At 37.1% G+C, this 15880-nt stretch overlaps 2 protein-coding genes across 6 annotated transcripts in view; both read right to left on the minus strand.

Moving 5' to 3' along the window:
- Positions 1–4340, minus strand: part of tm2d3 (TM2 domain containing 3) — a 12780-nt gene extending 8440 nt beyond the window's left edge. Inside the window, exon 1 of the mRNA XM_067419214.1 lies at positions 3121–4340. Within this exon, the coding sequence (XP_067275315.1) occupies positions 3121–3217 (97 nt within the window). The 5' untranslated portion in view covers positions 3218–4340. The remainder of the gene's footprint in view (positions 1–3120) is intronic.
- Positions 4341–4749: 409 nt separating this feature from the next.
- The window catches only part of tars3 (threonyl-tRNA synthetase 3), a 65660-nt gene continuing 54529 nt past the window's right edge, over positions 4750–15880 (minus strand). For 3 of the 5 annotated variants that reach the window (XM_067419183.1, XM_067419184.1, XM_067419185.1), the window contains 7 exons: positions 8437–8574; positions 8279–8356; positions 7696–7796; positions 7073–7177; positions 6515–6587; positions 5531–5645; positions 4750–5301 (listed from right to left, as the gene is read on the minus strand). In XM_067419183.1, the coding sequence (XP_067275284.1) occupies positions 5153–5301; positions 5531–5645; positions 6515–6587; positions 7073–7177; positions 7696–7796; positions 8279–8356; positions 8437–8574 (759 nt within the window). In that variant the 3' untranslated portion in view covers positions 4750–5152. The remainder of the gene's footprint in view (positions 5302–5530; positions 5646–6514; positions 6588–7072; positions 7178–7695; positions 7797–8278; positions 8357–8436; positions 8575–15880) is intronic. The other 2 variants (XR_010898415.1, XR_010898414.1) reach the window with 2 other exon arrangements.

The raw sequence follows: 15880 nt of genomic DNA on the forward strand, positions 1-15880 counted from the left end.
GTTTGGGGAATACAGCTCAGAAGGGTATTGAGAGTTCCTAGACGACACTCGCGGGCAGATTAGATTTGCTGCCGCTAGGGGGCGTCTAGATTTCTAGGCTAGCTCGCCGGCGCATAACTGTGACAAATGTCGACATAGATTGACGTAAAAGTCGCATCAAATCCGCCTTGGTTGTTCACACTGCGGCCGCATTGATCTGGCTCTGATTCAGGACCACATGTGCGTGCGCCTGCGTTATATTTGTGTGTGTGTGTGCGTTATATTTATTGTGTGTGTGTGTATGGCCCCGTTCACACTGCAGGCAAAGGTGGCCCACATCTGATTTCTTTGGGGTCAAGTGACCGGGTCAGACTTCTTCAGAGGACACTTGAGAACACTCAAATCTAGCCCAGATCTGATTTTTTCAATGCGGCCGCAGTGTGAACAACCAAGGCGGATTTGATGTGACTTTTATGTCAGCATGTCGACATTTGTCACAATTATGTGCCGGCGAGTTAGCTCTAGACACAACAGACACAGACCATAACATTAAAAACTAGACTAGATATGGAGAACAGCGATGGAGCGAGTCAGTGGAGGGCGAGTGAGGTGTTAGACCTAGTTAGCATATGGGGAGATACTTCAGTTAAAGCTACGCTAGAAGGAGAATACACTGTAAAAAGTTATTTAGAAAAAAGTTGAATGAATGAGGCATTTATATAGCGCTTTTACAGGTACTACTGTACACCCAAAGCACTTCACACTCCTGTCAGGGGTCTCTCCTCATCCTCCACCACTGGGATGATGCGACGGCAGCCACAGTACAACACCGCCAGAGCGCTCACACACACACACACACACACACACCAGCGACAGGTGGACAGGAGAGAGGGGGATAGAGCCCGTTCAGGGGATGGGGATTATTAGGAGGCCAGGATTGGTAAGGGCCAATCGACCGGCGTTACACCCCTACTCTTTTTTTTTTTTTTTTGTTCTTTCCGGTTTTTAATTTTGTTTTATGTGTAGCACTTTGGGATTGTTTTTAACTATGAAAAGGGCTTTACAAATAAAATATATTATTATAATTACTCTTTAAGAGAAGTGCCATGGGATTTTCAATGACCACAGAGAGTCAGGACCTCGGTTTAACGTCTCATCCGAACCGGTCACCTGGTTGCCTTAAATTTGAGTTCATTGAACTAAAAAAATTTATGACATTTTTTGAGATTTGACAACCTTTATTAAAGGTGCACTAAGCAACTTTTCGTCCACTGGAGGGCGCCTATTCTAAACGGCTTGCGAGCACCGGGACTTTTATTATGACGGGACGGGACACAGTCGCCGGGCGCACGCACTTCCGCTTTTTCCTGTCAGGTAAAGCAGCTCTTTTTATCATATCAGATTCATTTAAGGGGCCAAGGGCTTCGGCCATCCGTCCGCTCTCTTCCCTGAGCTGAGCTGAAGTAGTGGGCTGGACTTTCCACACGACTGACATCAGGTTCAAGTACGCCAGGTTGGCTGGTGGTTATGTTGTCCGCATACTGCCTCCGATGGCCGAGACTGGTATTACGACACCTGACGGGCCGGGGCTAGTAACGCTACTGCTAATCAAGGTTGATATCTCTGCAGCACTATAAATTGAGATTTTTTTAATGACATCGCTCTTATTTCTTCTCATTCTTTTGATGCGTGTAGGTCGTTTTTTGGATATTTTTTTACCTCAATTTTTACACATGGCACCTTTAAAATATTATTAAAAGATGTAAGCATATTGGGTGCTATTTTCATGATTTATCACATGTTTTATGTGGTTCAGATACAATAATATTTTGAGTTTCTATTTATTAAACAAATTTCCTTCATTGTATCAACTCAAATTTTCAATTTCAATAAACTCAAAATTTTAAGGCAACCAGGTTACTTACTTTTTTAAGTTAAACCAAAAATGTTTTACAATGTACCGTCACCTCTCCGTTTTTGAAAAAATAGCACACTAAATAAAAGAACGGTAACACAGATGAACGTGGCTTCAGTGCCAAAGGAAGGAGACAAAAGGTTAAAATAACCAGTTCTGCTCTCTTTCTCTCCATTCTTCTCCTCTTCAGCTCCTGCTCATTACCGTTATGGCTTCCATCACACAAACATTTAAATAAAAGCGTAAATGCTTACTTCCTCCATAACCTCCTGGGCTTTAGTGCAGCAGCGCGCTGCGTCTGATGATATTGTTTTTTAGCACACGCGGGTTAGTTTGAAACCTCAAACAGTTCACACTGGAATCAGATTAGGCCACATTTGAAAAGGTAATGTGAACAGCCAAACAAAAAATCTGATCTGAGCAAAAAATCACAATTGAGCATTAAGGTTTGCGGTGTGAACTCTGTGGTCTAAATTTGAAAAATCAGATCTGGGCTAGATTTGAGTGTTCACACTTCCTCAGAAGAAGTCTGACCCGGTCACTTGACCCCAAAGAAATCAGATGTGGGCCTGCAGTGTGAACGGGGCCGAAATGTACCCCAAACTCACGTCCGTCTGTTCCTGCTCCAAACACTAATAATCATATACTTATGAATAATATAATACAATATAAAATATGTACTCAATAACATTGTCATGTTTTATTTGATAGTACAATAGTATTATTCCAAGCATAATGTATTTATTTTCTGATTTGTTAAATTTGTATAATTTAAATAACAATAATATACAATTATTTTGAATAATAGAAATAATGTTAACAATTATTATTATTATTAAATACTATTTATTTAACATTACAATAGTATTATGAAAACATCAATATTTGTTTAATTTTATTTCTTATTTTGAACAATTACTAATGACAAACTCGCTTATTTATTGTTTTATTGATTTAGTTCTTATATGTTAAACATAATCAATATTTTATTGTAGTCCTACTGAAGATTTTGTGGATGATGACATGATTAAAGCTTCTCTTTTATTGACAACGATTGCCATTACAAATGTGGGAAGCTTTTCATGAATTTAACACATATTTAAAAACAATAACAACAAGATAATGAACTGGAACGCTATGCTACTCATTTGTAAGTGAGATTATCATATTAATAAACCAAACAATCCCATTGCTAACGTACAGTATTGCAGAACAACAGCTCTTACCGATCACACATGAGGAGTAAATGTCCATCAGAATCAGAACCGGGATTATAATCCTCCGGCCGCGCTCATAAACCCACTTCAGTCCGTTCGCCGCCATTTCCCCGAACCGGCCCGAACTCTCGGTTCTGGTTCTGCTGCACGACGGACGGACGGACTCCACTTCCGGCTTCCGCTGGCGTAAAAGTCCCAACGGCTACTCGTTCAAAATAAAAGTCCAAAAACTGAGGAAGGAATATTGCTTCATTTAAATTCAATATTTTTTTACGGAGAATTTAAGTGATTTACCTCCCTTTATAAAATCTGATCTTTTCACAGAAAAAAATATTTATTTTTCTAACCAAGACAGTTGGTTTAAAGGGTTAATTCACACACAAATGTAAAATCTGTCGTTCGACCGTTCATCTTCAGAACACGAATACAGATATTTTTCTTACAATCGCCAATTTATATCTCACAATTCAAACTTGTCCCCCGTAAACAAGTTTAATATCTCGCAATTCTAACTTTTTTCCTCGCAAACAAGTTTTACATTTTCTGTCGTTTTTCTTACAATCGCAAATATATATCTTCAATTTTTACTTTCTCACAATCGTACATTTATATCTCCATTTAAGACTTTTTCTCGTTATACAGGTGAGGTGAATAACACTGATGATCTCTTCATCACGGCTCCTGTTAGTGGGTGGGATATATTAGGCAGCAAGTGAACATTTAGTCCTCAGAGTTGATGTGTGTGAAGCAGGAGAAATGGGCAAGCGTAAGGATTTGAGCGAGTTTGGCCAGATTGTGACGGCTAGACGACTGGGTCAGAGCAGCTCAGTTTGAGGCGTATGGACCAGTCAGGGTGACCTCTGACCCCGCCGAAAGCACCAACAGTGGCCCGTGAGCATCAGAACTGGACCCCGGAGCAATGGAAGAAGGTGGCCTGGTCTGAGGAATCACGTGTTCTTCTACATCACGTGGATGGCCGGGTGTGTGTGTGTGTGTGGCTTACCTGGGGAACACATGGCCCCAGGATGCAGTATGGGAAGAAGGCGAGCCGGCGGAGGCAGTGTGATGCTTTGGCCAATGTTCTGCTGGGAAACCTTGGGTCCTCCATCCATGTGGATGTTACTTTGACACGCTCCACCTACCTAAGCATTGCTGAGACCATGTTCAGCCTTTGATGGAAACGGTATTCTGGTGGCTGTGGCTCTTCCAGCAGGATAATGCTCCTGACACAAAGCACAAATGCTTCAGGAATGGTTTGAGGAGCACAACGACCAGTTTGAGGCGTCGACTCGGCCTCCAGATTCCCCAGATCTCAATCCAATCGAGCATCTGTGGGATGAGCCGAACAAACAAGCCCGATCCATCCCAGCTCGCAAGGTCTTAAAGGATCTGCTGCTAACATCTTAGTGCCAGATATATATATATATATAATCGTGTGCAGCGTGGCTTACCTGGGAAATTCTGACCCCCAATATTAATCCTCCAGTACTTCCAATTCTGATTTCAATCAGCAATTAAAATCTTTTTCTCGTTTATATCTTACATTTTTACCTTTTCTCACAATCGTAGGTTTACATTCCGCAATTCAGACTTTCTGGTAAACGCGAGCTTACAATAATAATCGTGAAACATGATTCAGAATCTGAGTCTTTATTGGAAACCGTGAGCACTTGAACACAAACATCCAGAAAATTAAACACCACACCATCACATCTCTTAACACGGCTCACAGAACATCCTCTAACACACACACATGCAGTTCCTCTTCATCTCTTCACCTCCGCTCTTCATCATCTCTTCATCTCTTCACCTCCGCTCTTCATCTCTTCACCTCCGCTCTTCATCTCCTCATCATCTCTTCATCTCTTCACCTCCGCTCTTCATCTCCTCTTCATCTCTTCACCTCCGCTCTTCATCTCCTCATCATCTCTTCATCTCTTCACCTCCGCTCTTCATCTCTTCACCTCCGCTCCTCATCTCCTCATCATCTCCTCCTCATCTCCTCATCATCTCCGCTCTTCATCTCTTCATCTCTGAGGTGTCAGAAGTCTTCCTCAGCCCTCCGGCATCTGGACTCTCTGAGGAAGGTCAGTCTGGCCATCAGCTCCTCCAGCTTCATCTCTCCGTGCACTTTATTGTCTCTGGTTCGCACATTCACACTGTTTGAGGCGCGCTCCTTATCGCCCACCACTGCAGACAAACAGAGAAAACACAGAGTATCAGCACACACACACACACACACACACACACACACACACACACACACACGTTTGTTTTTGTGAAATGCGGGGACATTCCAGAGGCGTAATGCTTTTTATACTGTACAAACCGTATTTTATATCCCCTTACACTGCCCCTAAACCTACCCAACACACACACACACACACACACACACACACACACACACACACACTCTTACCCAGGATGAAGTTGTACTGTGCCAGCTGAGCGTTGCGAATCTTCTTGTTCAGAAGGCAACTGGAATCCAAATCAGAATCGGCCATAAAACCGGCTTCAACAAACCGCCTGCAGACCTGGAGCGGAGGAAGACCGGCTTTAGTGACCCAACACCGTCTCATTGTGTTTTAAACAGATCTGAACGTTAAAGGGGCCTGAAAGCTTTGGAATACACACTTGAAGAGATTTTTGAGCTATAAAGTCAAAGCCAAAAGTCATCACATGGGTGAATTCTGATGGTCCAGTCTCCTTCATTTATACAGCGCTTTCTACAACACCGATCGCTTTACAGTGATAGGACATTCATTTTGCTTTAGAAAAAAGCTCAAGTAAGTCAAAGTTAACAGGCAATATGATTACGATTATTACTAAATGAAAGATGGATTAACAGATTAACTCGTAATCGTGTATATCTCCGATTTTGACCATCTCTCTCAATCGTTTCAAAAGTTAATCTTTTTATAATTCTGACTTTTTTCCCAGTAAATGCAAAAAAAATTCTCACAATTCTGACTTTCTTGTAAATGCAAATTTATTTCTTACTATTCTGACTTTCTCGTAAAAACACGTTTATTTCTAACAATTCTGCCTTTTTTTCTCGTAAACGCAAGTTAATTTCATTAAATAATCGCAATTATTTTTACGTTTATATTTACTAATCAAGACTCTCGTAAACGCACGTTTATACCTCGCAATTTTGACTTTTTTAGTAAATGCAAAAAAATCTCTAATTTTGACTCACGATTATAACTATATTAATCTTAATTGTAACTCTATATTTCGCAACTTAAGACTTTCTCGTAAACACAAATTTACATCTTGCAATTCAGATTCTTTTTCTTGCAACCTCAATTTAATATCTTTTTCTCGAAATCGCACTTCTGAATTGTCGGTAATAAGAGCAGGAATAGTCTGTTCTTCAGGGATAATGGAGCTGACGTCGTACCTGTTTGGCGTATTCTTCGAGCGACGGGTTAACCGGCACCAGCATCACCTGACGTGGAGATAACCACAGCGGCCTGAGGACACACACAACGAGAACAAGATCATCTGAGGTCAAGTTATGAGACTACAGTTATTCATAGCATTATCACTCTTCTGACCTCAGCCGAAAGTGATGCCGCTGTGCACACTGCAAAAAATGCTCTTCTTATTTAATTCTTAAATCAAGATTCATTTACTAGATCAGTAAAACGACATAAGATATTTTTGCTTGTATTCTGGGGGAAAATAACTCAAAATGAAGAGAGTTTTGCTTAAAATAAGATAAATAATCTGCCAATGGGTTTAAGATTATTTTTCTCACCCCATTGGCAGATTATTTATCTTATTTTAAGCAAAAACTCTCTTCATTTTGAGTTATTTTCCCCAAAACAAGACAATTACTTTTGCTTGCCTAGTAAATGTTTTTGTTTTAAGAGTTTTTAGATGTTTGGACTAGAAACGGAAAAAACATTTTTTTGTGCGGTGTGAGCTAACGATAACGAATCAAACAGCCTCTCACCATTTTCCGGCGTAGTTCTCCGTGAGGATGGCGATCATTCGCTCCACTGAGCCCAGAATGGCTCGATGAATGATCACCGGTCGAGCCTTGTCATCCCCGTCTTTCCTGCAACGGTTCAGATGGTTAAAACACAGACTGCACTGCACAAAATGCTCTTCTTATTTAGAATTTCTGTCTTGTTTCCAGTCTAAATATCTAAATATTCTTAAATCAAGATGCATTTACTAGATCAGTAAAACGACAGGAGATATTTGTTCTTGTTTTCTTAAAAATAAAATCTAAATGAAGAGAGTTTTTGCTTAAAACAGGCAAAATGATCTGCCAATGGGGTGAGGAAAATAATCTGATTTCTGATTGAAATCTTGTTTCTTGTTTCCGTCCCAAACAGAAATAAGATTATTTTTCTCACCCCATTGGCAGATCATTTTGCCTGTTTTAAGCAAAAACTCACTTCATTTAGATTTTATTTTCAACAAAACAAGAAAAAATCTAGTAAATGCATATTAATGTAATAATTGTTAGATATTTAGACTAGAAACAAGACAAAAATACTGAGTAAGAAGAGCATTTTTCGCAGTGTAAAGCCATCTGAGTGTTTACAGCGAGTGCAGATCAGTTCTCACCCCACATATGTGAGATTGAAGCGGACGGGTAACTGGAAGTCCAGCTGGATGGTGGCGCACTGGTGATAGCGGCCAATGGCGTCTTTAATCTTGATGTCAATCTGGAGCAGAAGAGTTCAGAGAAATCATTATTACTGCTGGGAAGCGTCTGCCTCATATGGAAGCTTGTTTCCACCGTGGAAAAATAAAAACCATTATAGCTTTTTTCCTCACGATTGCAAGTTTAAAATCTCACAATTCAGATTTTTTCTCATTAACAAGTTTAAATCTCGCACTTCAGACTTTTTTCTCGTAAACAAGTTAAAATCTCAAAATTAAGTAAATGCAAGTTTATATCTCGCAATTATATATTTTTTATTTTATTTTATTTAAACTTGTTTACGAGAAAAGTCAGAATTGCGAGATTTAAATTTGTTTACGAGAAAGTCTTGTTTCGTAAACAAGTTAAAATCTCACAATTCTGACTCTCGTAAGAAGTCTCGCAATTCAGATTTTTTCTCGTAAATTCAAGTTTATATCTCACAATTCTGACTTTTTTTCTAGGTCGAGGTGATTCATGAACACAACACTGAGGAGTTCTGACCTTTGGTCCGTAAAACGCCCCGTCGCCTGGATTCAGCTTCCACGGCTCTCCGAACTCATTCAGGCTGTTCTCCAGTTGCTATTAAAACAAAACCTCAGTTAGCACTAAACCAAAATTAGCCAGATCTCAAAGACAGCAGATAACTGTGATTCTGGAACCTTCTCCGCTCGATTCCACACGGAAACATCGCCCAGAAACTTCTCAGGACGCGTGGAGAGATAAAGCTGGAAGGAGAAGCCGAAGACGTCGTAGATGCAGCGCAGGAAATCCAGACAGCCCTTCATCTCAGACTCAATCTGAAACAAACAAACAAACTCATCTCAGACTCAATCTGAAACAAACAAACAAACAAACTCATCTCAGACTCGATCTGAAACAAACAAACAAACAAACTAATCTCAGACTCAATCTGAAACAAACAAACAAACAAACTCATCTCAGACTCGATCTGAAACAAACAAACAAACAAACTAATCTCAGACTCAATCTGAAACAAACAAACAAACAAACTCATCTCAGACTCGATCTGAAACAAACAAACAAACAAACAAACTAATCTCAGACTCAATCTGAAACAAACAAACAAACAAACTCATCTCAGACTCGATCTGAAACAAACAAACAAACAAACTCATCTCAGACTCAATCTGAAACAAACAAACAAACAAACTCATCTCAGACTCAATCTGAAACAAACAAACAAACTCATCTTAGACTCAATCTGAAACAATCAAACAAACAAACTCATCTCAGACTCAATCTGAAACAAACAAACAAACAAACTCATCTCAGACTCAATCTGAAACAAACAAACAAACAAACTCATCTCAGACTCAATCTGAAACAAACAAACAAACAAACAAACTAATCTCAGACTCAATCTGAAACAAACAAACAAACAAACTCATCTCAGACTCAATCTGAAACAAACAAACAAACTAATCTCAGACTCAATCTGAAACAAACAAACAAACAAACTCATCTCAGACTCAATCTGAAACAAACAAACAAACAAACTCATCTCAGACTCAATCTGAAACAAACAAACAAACAAACTAATCTCAGACTCAATCTGAAACAAACAAACAAACAAACTCATCTCAGACTCAATCTGAAACAAACAAACAAACAAACTAATCTCAGACTCAATCTGAAACAATCAAACAAACAAACTCATCTCAGACTCAATCTGAAACAAACAAACAAACAAACTCATCTCAGACTCAATCTGAAACAAACAAACAAACAAACTCATCTCAGACTCAATCTGAAACAAACAAACAAACAAACTCATCTCAGACTCAATCTGAAACAAACAAACAAACAAACTAATCTCAGACTCAATCTGAAACAATCAAACAAACAAACTCATCTCAGACTCAATCTGAAACAAACAAACAAACAAACAAACTCATCTCAGACTCAATCTGAAACAAACAAACAAACAAACTCATCTCAGACTCAATCTGAAACAAACAAACAAACAAACTCATCTCAGACTCAATCTGAAACAAACAAACAAACAAACTCATCTCAGACTCAATCTGAAACAAACAAACAAACAAACTCATCTCAGACTCAATCTGAAACAAACAAACAAACTCATCTTAGACTCAATCTGAAACAAACAAACTCATCTCAGACTCAATCTGAAACAAACAAACTAATCTCAGACTCAATCTGAAACAAACAAACTAATCTCAGACTCAATCTGAAACAAACAAACAAACAAACTCATCTCAGACTCAATCTGAAACAAACAAACAAACAAACTCATCTCAGACTCAATCTGAAACAAACAAACAAACAAACTCATCTCAGACTCAATCTGAAACAAACAAACAAACAAACTAATCTCAGACTCAATCTGAAACAATCAAACAAACAAACTCATCTCAGACTCAATCTGAAACAAACAAACAAACAAACTCATCTCAGACTCAATCTGAAACAAACAAACAAACAAACTCATCTCAGACTCAATCTGAAACAAACAAACAAACAAACTCATCTCAGACTCAATCTGAAACAAACAAACAAACTCATCTCAGACTCAATCTGAAACAAACAAACTAATCTCAGACTCAATCTGAAACAAACAAACAAACTCATCTCAGACTCAATCTGAAACAAACAAACAAACTAATCTCAGACTCAATCTGAAACAAACAAACAAACAAACAAACAAACAAACAAACTCTTCTCAGACTCAATCTGAAACAAACAAACAAACAAACAAACTCATCTCAGACTCAATCTGAAACAAACAAACAAACTCATCTCAGACTCGATCTGAAACAAACAAACAAACAAACAAACTCATCTCAGACTCAATCTGAAACAAACAAACAAACAAACTCATCTCAGACTCGATCTGAAACAAACAAACAAACACATCTCAGACTCAATCTGAAACAAACAAACAAACAAACAAACAAACTCTTCTCAGACTCAATCTGAAACAAACAAACAAACAAACAAACTCATCTCAGACTCAATCTGAAACAAACAAACAAACAAACTCATCTCAGACTCGATCTGAAACAAACAAACAAACAAACAAACAAACTCATCTCAGACTCAATCTGAAACAAACAAACAAACAAACAAACTCATCTCAGACTCGATCTAAAACAAACAAACAAACAAACTCATCTCAGACTCGATCTGAAACAAACAAACAAACAAACTCATCTCAGACTCGATCTGAAACAAACAAACAAACAAACAAACAAACTCATCTCAGACTCAATCTGAAACAAACAAACTCATCTCAGACTCAATCTGAAACAAACAAACAAACAAACAAATCTCAGACTCGATCTGAAACAAACAAACAAACAAACTCATCTCAGACTCAATCTGAAACAAACAAACAAACAAACTCATCTCAGACTCAATCTGAAACAAACAAACAAACAAACAAACTCATCTCAGACTCAATCTGAAACAAACAAACAAACAAACAAACTCATCTCAGACTCGATCTGAAACAAACAAACAAACAAACAAACAAACTCATCTCAGACTCGATCTGAAACAAACAAACAAACAAACTCATCTCAGACTCGATCCGAAACAAACAAACAAACAAACAAACAAACTCATCTCAGACTCAATCTGAAACAAACAAACAAACTCATCTCAGACTCAATCTGAAACAAACAAACAAACTCATCTCAGACTCGATCCGAAACAAACAAACAAACAAACAAACAAACTCATCTCAGACTCGATCTGAAACAAACAAACAAACAAACAAACAAACAAACAAACAAACAAACAAATCTCAGACTCAATCTGAAACAAACAAACAAACAAACAAACAAACAAACAAACTAATCTCAGACTCAATCTGAAACAAACAAACAAACAAACAAACAAATCTCAGACTCAATCTGAAACAAACAAACAAACAAACAAACAAACAAACAAACTCATCTCAGACTCGATCTGAAACAAACAAACAAACAAACAAACAAACAAACTCATCTCAGACTCGATCTGAAACAAACAAACAAACAAACTCATCTCAGACTCAATCTGAAACAATCAAACAAACAAACTCATCTCAGACTCAATCTGAAACAAACAAACAAACAAACAAACTCATCTCAGACTCAATCTGAAACAAACAAACAAACAAACTCATCTCAGACTCAATCTGAAACAAACAAACAAACAAACTAATCTCAGACTCAATCTGAAACAAACAAACAAACAAACTAATCTCAGACTCAATCTGAAACAATCAAACAAACAAACTCATCTCAGACTCAATCTGAAACAAACAAACAAACAAACTCATCTCAGACTCAATCTGAAACAAACAAACAAACAAACTCATCTCAGACTCAATCTGAAACAAACAAACAAACAAACTCATCTCAGACTCAATCTGAAACAAACAAACAAACAAACTCATCTCAGACTCAATCTGAAACAAACAAACAAACAAACTCATCTCAGACTCAATCTGAAACAAACAAACAAACTCATCTTAGACTCAATCTGAAACAAACAAACTCATCTCAGACTCAATCTGAAACAAACAAACTAATCTCAGACTCAATCTGAAACAAACAAACAAACTCATCTCAGACTCAATCTGAAACAAACAAACAAACTCATCTCAGACTCAATCTGAAACAAACAAACAAACTAATCTCAGACTCAATCTGAAACAAACAAACAAACAAACAAACTCTTCTCAGACTCAATCTGAAACAAACAAACAAACAAACAAACTCATCTCAGACTCGATCTGAAACAAACAAACAAACTCATCTCAGACTCGATCTGAAACAAACAAACAAACAAACAAACTCATCTCAGACTCAATCTGAAACAAACAAACAAACAAACTCATCTCAGACTCAATCTGAAACAAACAAACAAACAAACAAACAAACAAACTCTTCTCAGACTCAATCTGAAACAAACAAACAAACAAACAAACAAACTCATCTCAGACTCAATCTGAAACAAACAAACAAACAAACTCATCTCAGACTCGATCTGAAACAAACAAACAAACTCATCTCAGACTCAATCTGAAAAAAACAAACAAACAAACAAACTCATCTCAGACTCGATCTAAAACAAACAAACAAACAAACTCATCTCAGACTCGATCTGAAACAAACAAACAAACAAACAAACAAACTCATCTCAGACTCAATCTGAAACAAACAAACTCATCTCAGACTCAATCTGAAACAAACAAACAAACAAACTCATCTCAGACTCAATCTGAAACAAACAAACAAACAAACTCATCTCAGACTCAATCTGAAACAAACAAACAAACAAACAAACAAACTCATCTCAGACTCGATCTGAAACAAACAAACAAACAAACAAACAAACTCATCTCAGACTCGATCTGAAACAAACAAACAAACAAACTCATCTCAGACTCGATCCGAAACAAACAAACAAACAAACAAACAAACTCATCTCAGACTCAATCTGAAACAAACAAACAAACTCATCTCAGACTCGATCCGAAACAAACAAACAAACAAACAAACAAACTCATCTCAGACTCGATCTGAAACAAACAAACAAACAAACAAACAAATCTCAGACTCAATCTGAAACAAACAAACAAACAAACAAACAAACTAATCTCAGACTCAATCTGAAACAAACAAACAAACAAACAAACTAATCTCAGACTCAATCTGAAACAAACAAACAAACAAACAAACAAACTAATCTCAGACTCAATCTGAAACAAACAAACAAACAAACAAACACTCATCTCAGACTCGATCTGAAACAAACAAACAAACAAACTCATCTCAGACTCAATCTGAAACAATCAAACAAACAAACTCATCTCAGACTCAATCTGAAACAAACAAACAAACAAACTCATCTCAGACTCAATCTGAAACAAACAAACAAACAAACTCATCTCAGACTCAATCTGAAACAAACAAACAAACAAACTAATCTCAGACTCAATCTGAAACAAACAAACAAACAAACTCATCTCAGACTCAATCTGAAACAATCAAACAAACAAACTCATCTCAGACTCAATCTGAAACAAACAAACAAACAAACTCATCTCAGACTCAATCTGAAACAATCAAACAAACAAACTCATCTCAGACTCAATCTGAAACAAACAAACAAACAAACTCATCTCAGACTCAATCTGAAACAAACAAACAAACAAACTAATCTCAGACTCAATCTGAAACAAACAAACAAACAAACTCATCTCAGACTCAATCTGAAACAAACAAACAAACAAACAAACTCTTCTCAGACTCAATCTGAAACAATCAAACAAACAAACTCATCTCAGACTCAATCTGAAACAAACAAACAAACAAACTCATCTCAGACTCAATCCGAAACAAACAAACAAACAAACTCATCTCAGACTCAATCTGAAACAAACAAACAAACAAACTCATCTCAGACTCAATCTGAAACAAACAAACAAACAAACTAATCTCAGACTCAATCTGAAACAATCAAACAAACAAACTCATCTCAGACTCAATCTGAAACAAACAAACAAACTCATCTCAGACTCAATCTGAAACAAACAAACAAACAAACTCATCTCAGACTCAATCTGAAACAAACAAACAAACAAACTCATCTCAGACTCAATCTGAAACAAACAAACAAACAAACTCATCTCAGACTCAATCTGAAACAAACAAACAAACAAACTCATCTCAGACTCAATCTGAAACAAACAAACAAACTCATCTTAGACTCAATCTGAAACAAACAAACTCATCTCAGACTCAATCTGAAACAAACAAACTAATCTCAGACTCAATCTGAAACAAACAAACAAACTCATCTCAGACTCAATCTGAAACAAACAAACAAACTCATCTCAGACTCAATCTGAAACAAACAAACAAACTAATCTCAGACTCAATCTGAAACAAACAAACAAACTAATCTCAGACTCAATCTGAAACAAACAAACAAACAAACTCATCTCAGACTCAATCTGAAACAAACAAACAAACAAACAAACTCTTCTCAGACTCAATCTGAAACAAACAAACAAACAAACAAACTCATCTCAGACTCGATCTGAAACAAACAAACAAACAAACAAACAAACTCATCTCAGACTCGATCTGAAACAAACAAACAAACAAACTCATCTCAGACTCAATCTGAAACAAACAAACAAACAAACTCATCTCAGACTCAATCTGAAACAAACAAACAAACTCATCTCAGACTCAATCTGAAACAAACAAACAAACTCATCTCAGACTCAATCTGAAACAAACAAACAAACTAATCTCAGACTCAATCTGAAACAAACAAACAAACAAACAAACAAACAAACTCTTCTCAGACTCAATCTGAAACAAACAAACAAACAAACAAACTCATCTCAGACTCGATCTAAAACAAACAAACAAACAAACTCATCTCAGACTCGATCTGAAACAAACAAACAAACAAACAAACAAACTCATCTCAGACTCAATCTGAAACAAACAAACTCATCTCAGACTCAATCTGAAACAAACAAACAAACAAACAAATCTCAGACTCGATCTGAAACAAACAAACAAACAAACTCATCTCAGACTCAATCTGAAACAAACAAACAAACAAACTCATCTCAGACTCAATCTGAAACAAACAAACAAACAAACTCATCTCAGACTCAATCTGAAACAAACAAACAAACAAACTCATCTCAGACTCAATCTGAAACAAACAAACAAACAAACTAATCTCAGACTCAATCTGAAACAAACAAACAAACAAACTCATCTCAGACTCGATCTGAAACAAACAAACAAACAAACAAACTCATCTCAGACTCGATCTGAAACAAACAAACAAACAAACAAACAAACTCATCTCAGACTCGATCTGAAACAAACAAACAAACAAACTCATCTCAGACTCGATCCGAAACAAACAAACAAACAAACAAACAAACTCATCTCAGACTCAATCTGAAACAAACAAACAAACTCATCTCAGACTCAATCTGAAACAAACAAACAAACTCATCTCAGACTCGATCTGAAACAAACAAACAAACAAACAAACAAACAAACAAACAAATCTCAGACTCAATCTGAAACAAAC

This window comes from Pseudorasbora parva, chromosome 16, assembly GCF_024679245.1.
Source record: "Pseudorasbora parva isolate DD20220531a chromosome 16, ASM2467924v1, whole genome shotgun sequence".
Classification (NCBI taxonomy): domain Eukaryota; kingdom Metazoa; phylum Chordata; class Actinopteri; order Cypriniformes; family Gobionidae; genus Pseudorasbora; species Pseudorasbora parva.